This window comes from Lolium perenne, chromosome 6 (genome assembly GCF_019359855.2).
Source record: "Lolium perenne isolate Kyuss_39 chromosome 6, Kyuss_2.0, whole genome shotgun sequence".
In the NCBI taxonomy this organism is placed as follows: Eukaryota; Viridiplantae; Streptophyta; class Magnoliopsida; order Poales; family Poaceae; genus Lolium; species Lolium perenne.
In genome coordinates this window covers 15,597,378-15,604,881 of record NC_067249.2, presented here as the reverse complement: position 1 = coordinate 15,604,881, position 7,504 = coordinate 15,597,378, and the positions used below count along the sequence as shown (strand labels likewise).

The following is a 7,504-nucleotide window of genomic DNA, read 5'->3' as shown; positions in this document are numbered from 1 at the left end:
AAATCGATCTGGCGAACCATGATCTGAAGGCCCATACCTAGAGGATTGTAATCTTTCAACATCACCATTGACGTCGGGAAAGAGATCTCGTCGTCGAACGAAAGCCCGAAGATCACTTATTGCAGACGATGTCATCTCTATTGAGGGAAAACCAACAAGAAGACGACTAACAAAATCCTAACATAATCAACTGAAAATACTATTTTTATTGGAAACTTCACGCATAGATCGGGTTTCCCACTCCTCCTGAAGCCGGCGAAGCCGACCGAAGGAGGGGGAACCAATCTATAGAAGAGACTGAAGTGGAGGCGGCTAGGGTTTTGGAGAGGCGGCGGCTGTCTTTTCCCGTCAGGTTGATATTATCCGGTTTTTTCTAATCGATTGAACCAGGTGAGCTAATTACAGGTAGTAGCATGGTACAGTTTGGAGGCTGTCACTCAAACTGTGGGCCCGGTTTCCCGCCCCGTCCCGGTTATATAATAAACCAGGCGAGCAATGAGTCCTGTCCTCTCCTATCATCTGCGCCTCCTCCTCCTTCTGTAGCAGAGTAGAGCAGGGGACGATGAAGAGCCTGCTGGGGGAGGAGCACAGCTTCATCATCGAGAGCGACGACGACGAGGAAGACCCAACCCACGGGGACGCTGGCGCCGCTGACGAGGACGGCGGGTCATCCTCCGACTCCTCCTCCTGCGCCACGCCGCGCGCCCGTGGTAGCGACGGCAGCCACCCCAACTCGTACACGAACCAATGGCCCCAGAGTTACAGGTACAATATACCTTGATTTCCCCTACCGTCTTCCATACAGTACAACCATCAAAACTCTATGCAACTCGTCATCTGCACTTTTACTGTGTTCGTTTTCATGCCCAGACACCAAATTCCTATTTCTTAGTGTCTGCCACTTCCATGTCTTATTAGCAACTGAGATCATTCCCGCGCAAAATTGTTGTGTACAAACAACCTGCTGACACTATCTCCGGACGCCAGGAAGAAACTAATTAAGGCCAAAAAAGGATATTCTAATTAATACTGGAACAACCCATTACAAGCGTTCCTTCAGAAGAGCAGAGTACAGCTCTGTTTTCTGGCATTTCCTTTCAGCAGTGCAAACTCTGCTTTCTTACAGACAACCAACTTGCCCCCTGTTCATCCAGTTTTCTTTGGATATGTACGGTACTGACGTGGCAATGAATCATTTTCTCACGTGCTGTGGCAATGGATCCTCATCAGAGTAGGAACATTTGATTGCTGTTTGGCACTATTATTACCTGTCTCCGGACAACAGTCATTTGTATTTTTTATTAATGCTGTCCCATTATCTCAATTTTGATTGGGATGCCAATGCCATGCCATAACAATAGCTGTAGATATCATGGGACATCAGGTCACCCAGCTAGCCAGTGGGGTTGTTCCAGCTCACACACCTAGCTGTCATAAACTTATATATGTTCGTTTCTTCCGGTATTTCTCCTTGTGTCCCTTCTAAAAATCGACCCTGCTAATATTTTTCCAAGAACAGAACATTAATAAAAAAATTCTAAAAATGGAACACTATTTTCACATCTTCTGTCAGTCTAGGCTGTGCGTGTATGAAATTGTTCACAGAAATGAGTCTGGGTTTTTATGGCATTCTGTTAAATAATTGATCTGAAAGAAGTGAAAATGTTTTGTACGTTCTCTTAAGTTGTGTGCTTTTACGCCTGGAAATGCATATTCTTACAAAATTCTGTTGGATGAAACAGAAAACCTCAACTACCTCACATTAATAGAGCTACTAAATCGTTTCCCTGCTGAACTTATCTCTTGTGTTATACAATGGCACAACCAACGGAATGCAGCAACACGCTTATTGATAACAAGCAGAATGATGAAGTGGCATGCCCTATTATCTGATAATCTCTAGCTTTTATTCGATGATTGGAACTTCGGAGTACAAACTTCCTTATTGAAAAAAATATTAATATTGCATTTTTTTGCATTGCATTTCCATATGGCTTTTGATGGCACTCATAGTCAATGTTCAATCAGTCATTCTTCTCCATACTCCAGGAGACCAGGAGAAGTAGGAGATTGAAATGAATTTAAACAGCACAGTTACATGTTCATTCATAATGCATCACTATGCAGGCAGGAAATGGTCTAGTCAACACTTAATCATTTTTTTACATTTTAGTTCTGCCTATCTGGCTATCTCATCTACATAACAATTTTCTTGTCTTATATTTCAACAGGCAATCGATCGACATTCTTAGTAGCGTGCAATCTCCCAGCCTGAGTTTCCTGGGGACGCCGACCCTAAGCAGACTTTCTAACTCTTTCCTCAACTCCTCATTCCGAGGCAAAACCCCCGAGATCATCTCGAATCTTGTGAAGCCACTCCTACGCCCGACTACAAGCGATGAGCAGCAGCAGCAGCAGCATGAAGATGTCCACAAGAGTTCTCAGTACCTTCTGCCGTCGAAGAAACCATCTCTGCAACAGATTCCAGAGAATCAAAAAGCACCGGCAATTGGTCATGGGCCTTCTCCCTATCAACAATGCTCTTACACCCAGGGAGCACTGAATGGTAAGCACCTAGAACAAGTCTATGAAGTAATTTCAAGAATGTATGTGGCACTAGATTTCATTGATTGATGAAAGTAAATCTACCAGTACATCCAACTATGAATTATATGCGCGTACGGCTGTCCGGGAGAGTAGAGCATGAGAAACAGGCTCCTCAATAATTGGCATGGTGGAATATTCTTGTGATGTACCAGTGCTGAATATCAGGTTTTCTGAACCTAGACATGTTTCCCTGTCCAACAGACCAATGTCCAAGTTCATTGTACTGATGCTCCAGGTAGAAATTTTTACGCGCTACAGTGTTATGCCAACAGCTACTAACACATAGTTTACACCAGTTAAAAACTCCAAAAAAAATAGATCATTACATTTTGAAGGATCTGCATACAGATTACACTGTTTTTGTTCAGATCACTATGTTTTAGTTTGTTAAGTTTCAAAGTAGCTGTAATTGCTCTGCACGTTCTGACCATAGGATAGTTTGATAGAGAGCTGAAGCTCGGCTTGAGCCCTTAATGACTTCAGCAATTGTTTTGACCAGTTCTTCTTAGCCAAGTGTTTAGCAGTTCAAGCACAAGCAATCAAGCCATCAAGTAGTACACAAAATGGTCAATTATGTATCATTCAGTACCCTCGGTTTGCTTTGTTGATACGCCGCATCACAGGTCCACCGTTTCAAATTTTCTTCCTCTTCCCCGTACTAATAGGGACATCACATGGTTGATGAGTCAGCACAACCATGCGACAGTTGTCACATCGAAAATAGATCTGAAGGCTGTACTGTTGCTTCAAGATAAACCATGTTATGCAGAAATACTTCTTACCAAAAAAATTGTGGAAAGTACAGATCTGGCACTCTAGATTTTACCTTTTTATTCACGCAAGGAATTACTGAAGATTTACCTCGCGGGAATATATTTCAGCTGACACATAATATGTCGCAAGAAAATTAACAGTAGTACTTTATTTTGAAGGTCTGCTTTGAAATACCTGTAGTATTTTTTTACTGAACCCGAAAAATACCTTTTTCATCATGGATAAATCTCCGAACTCTTGATAATTAACTTCTTTTGTTACTTTCTTCAGTGAAAATATTCTTCTTTTCAATATGCAGGAATAAATGTTCTATGTGGTGTCGGAATCCTATCGACACCATATGCCATTAAGCAAGGGGGCTGGGTCGGACTGGTGATACTAGTTGTATTTGCTGTGCTCGCATGGTATACCGGTGTACTGTTGCGCCATTGCCTAGACAGCACGGAGGGTCTTCAGACGTACCCGGATATTGGTCATGCCGCCTTTGGCACCTACGGCCGTATAGCTATCTCGGTATAATCTCCTCCATCACATATTAACCTGTTTGGGCACATTTCGATCAGGGAATGCTGTTATGCTAAATTGTGTTTGTTCCTGTGTGTGACTTCACTGTCTGCAGATAATCCTATATGTGGAACTGTATGTAAGTACTCATTACCAAACACCCATTTCAACCAAAAAATTGTTTTTGATTCCTTAATAATAACGCCATTTGAAAGATTTTCAACGCATTAACTGATCACTAATTTATTCTCGCAGGCATGTTGCATCGAGTATTTGATATTGGAAAGCGACAATCTATCAAAGTTATTTCCCAATGTACACATATCCATTGGGGGCTTGACACTGAACTCCCATGTATTTTTTGCAATCTTGACCACCCTCATTGTCATGCCGACCACTTGGCTCCGTGACCTGACCTGCCTAAGCTACATTTCAGGTCTCATTTACTTGTTTCTTATATAGTGATCCTGCTTGGATAAGGTTTACTTAGAGAAGAACTTATTCACTGTTTGTGTCTAGGCTCCGCAATACCCTGCACATTTTTCACCATGATGTTTGTTTGCACTTTTCAGCTGGAGGTGTGGTTGCAACAATCCTTTTAGTAATCTGCCTATTCTGGATCGGGGTTGTTGATGATGTTGGCTTTGAGAACAAAGGGTCTATGTTAAACCTCCCAGGAATTCCCATCGCAATTGGATTGTACGGTTATTGCTACTCGGGGCATGGGGTGTTCCCAAACATCTATTCTTCTCTAAAAAATCGCAACCAGTTTCCTTCCATTATGTTCACTTGGTAATTTCCTAACCTGGGACAGTAATCCATCCATATTGCATACTCTTTTTTTACAGAAATTCAGCACTCAGATTTTTGTTTGTGCTTATTTTCAGCATTGGGTTATCTACTGTTTTGTATGCTGCCGCTGCAGTGATGGGATATAAAATGTTTGGTGAATCCACCGAGTCTCAGTTCACACTTAACTTACCACAGAATCTGGTGGTTTCCAAGATTGCCATTTGGGCTACAGTAATTTCTCTTTTCTAAACTACTTCAGAGCCCACTTTTCTGTACTAAGCACATTAGATAGCGGTGGCCTTCATTCTCAATCATGTTAACTTGTCCCTTGACATCTGTCACAGGTAGCAAATCCAATAACCAAATATGCGTTAACCATAACCCCTCTGGCTATGAGTTTGGAAGAGTTGCTGCCACGAAGTCAGCAGAAGTACTCGAACATAATCTTGCTTAGATCAGCCCTGGTGATATCAACCCTCATCGTTGCTCTATCGGTTCCCTTTTTTGGTTAGTTTATTTTCTTCGTCCGAATAAATCGTTGACTTATTGGACAGTAGTAGTACAAGATTCATTCATCCACTAACCCCATTTTCTTGTGTATATGTTTCACAGCACTTGTGATGGCTCTGATTGGTTCTTTACTCGCCATGCTTGTGGTAAGTTTTTCCTGATTATTTCATCAGCTTTTGAGTAGTTGGTCCATGATTGGTGAGATGCTAAATTATGGTTTGATTTCAGACCTACATTCTACCCTGTGCCTGCTTTTTGGCTATCCTTAAGACACAAGTGGCTTGGTATCAGGTACGCAAGTATTTCCAGTGCTATATTTGTATAATATTATTTTATATGCAGGCAGAACGCATAAGTTTATGAAGTCATATTTTGATGACATTGTCAACTAAATTAACACAATGTTTTTTTTAAGAAAGTAAGTTTTAAAAGATATGTACTCCCTCCATAAGAAAACTTAGTGCATATATCTTCCAAATTCAAGTTTCGTAAACTCCAATCAAGTTTTTAAAAAATAGCAACATCCATGGTACACAATCAATATAATTAGATACATCATAAAAAAAATCGTATTGTATTTATTTTATATTTTGTAATGTTGATATTTTTCCTACAAACTTAGTCAATTAAATTAACTTAAATTTATCAGATATGACTCCATGCAAAAAATATAGTACATACTAGTTTTTCCCTAAGTCAAGCCTTTGAAAATTTTGACCAATTTATATAAATACTTTCCTTATTTTATTTGTAGATGTTGATATTTTTCCTACAAACTTGCCCTTTTTTACCAAATGTTGACTTAGGAAATATTTAATATGTACTATATTTTGACATGAAGGGAATATATCTGATGAGATTATACTGAGACAACTGGACATAACTAAACAAAATATTTTACAGGTTGTGGTCTGCTCATTCATCATTGTCGTAGGAGTTACCTGTGCTTGCGTGGGGACATACTCATCCATCTCTGGGATTATCCAGAACTACTGAGGGGGGGAGAGAATTAACCGAACAAGGCCTAAAAGAGAAGATTGCTCGCTCAACAACATTATTATACTCCCTCCGTCTCATGAAACGTGTCTGAGATTTGTCAAAATTCGAATGTATCTAGATACTATTTAGTGGCTTGGTACATCTAAATTTAAGCAAATCTCCGACATGTTTCATGGGACGGAGGGAGTATGTGTGATTAAGCTATCTATGAGCGGGGCATATAAATTTTTCCCAGCAATGAAGTCAAACCTATCGATATATGATGTAAAATTAAGTTTCTATCCTTATTTTACTTGTGGCAACTCCATGCATGTATGATACGATTGTGTGTTGATGGATTTTTATCGTTACCAGTTGCTAGTTTTGCTACATAATTCTCAGTTGTTTGGAATCTCCACAAATCTGTATTGACAGAGTGCAGTTGTAGCAACATGTAACCGGAATTACAAGTCTCTAGGTTGTACTTAGATATGAAGTGTGGATGATGAAGGTTGGATGCTGATTGGAAGGACTAACATGTACTAAAATGTAGTGCACATATAGGGGTAAACAAACAGTGAATTCACACAGAAATATAAAAACAGCCAATTCATGTGCATACCATGCCAACACGCATGTGGCTTGATCTGACGGTCCAAAGCCGTTGCCGGAGGTTTGAAAGCAAATGAGTGCAACACTGCAAGCATAGAAAATATACGATTACTTGTGGGAATGTGCATATATGGCTTGATCAAACGTCCAAAGATCATCGTTACTATTTGAGCCATGTAAGCAAGCATTGGAAACCAAGGGTACTTGCAAGTGTACAATTTGAATTCAAAACCTAGACACTTAAAATTCAAAAAAAAAAACTTAGACACTTCACACGGTTAGGAGTGAGGGTACCTAAATAACAACACGTGGTTTCTTCCTTAACAAAAATGGAGCAGCTAGTTCAGTTAGGTATATCATCCTCTGAGCGACAGCCGGATATCATGCTCATGAAAAGACGAAAAAGATCAGGGACTATAGGTAGGAATGAAGAAAATGGGAATGTATGAGAAATTGAGAGATTTTGGGTCACTGCGTGAGGAGGGTGTACTAGGTGGCTGACGTCCAAATTAATAAATGGACAATTTCCAGGGAACTATGTCCCAACATGATTGACCTTCGTTTAACTGGTACTTATTTAAAAAATACATTTTTTATTATAATGCACTAATATTACGTGATTTAATTTAAAAAAAAAAGTGTGACTCAGTTGGCCACACAGCTGCCGATTGGCCAGAAGACCGCTGATTAGGCCATCGTCCTAACTCGCGTCTGGCTTTGCGTCAGA

At 40.2% G+C, this 7,504-nt stretch overlaps 1 protein-coding gene across 1 annotated transcript; it reads left to right on the top strand.

The window, feature by feature from the left end:
- The first annotated feature begins 502 nt into the window (after window positions 1-502).
- On the top strand, window positions 503-6,560 carry LOC127308774 (amino acid transporter AVT1C). The gene is made up of 11 exons (XM_051339672.2): window positions 503-765; window positions 2,232-2,566; window positions 3,680-3,894; window positions 4,001-4,024; window positions 4,141-4,321; window positions 4,458-4,677; window positions 4,773-4,908; window positions 5,022-5,184; window positions 5,290-5,333; window positions 5,416-5,478; window positions 6,091-6,560. Exons 1-11 carry the CDS (start codon window positions 563-565, stop codon window positions 6,181-6,183), a joined length of 1,677 nt encoding a protein of 558 aa, XP_051195632.1. The 5' UTR covers window positions 503-562; the 3' UTR covers window positions 6,184-6,560.
- The last annotated feature ends 944 nt before the right edge of the window (window positions 6,561-7,504 follow it).

Excerpts from the sequence above, each read along its gene's own strand:
- LOC127308774 (XM_051339672.2), top strand. The coding sequence starts at position 563 with ATGAAGAGCCTGCTGGGGGAGGAGCACAGCTTCATCATCGAGAGCGAC. Across the intron at positions 2,567-3,679 it reads CACCCAGGGAGCACTGAATG|GAATAAATGTTCTATGTGGT; the intron begins GTAAGCACCTAG and ends TTCAATATGCAG. Across the intron at positions 4,322-4,457 it reads CTGCCTAAGCTACATTTCAG|CTGGAGGTGTGGTTGCAACA; the intron begins GTCTCATTTACT and ends TGCACTTTTCAG.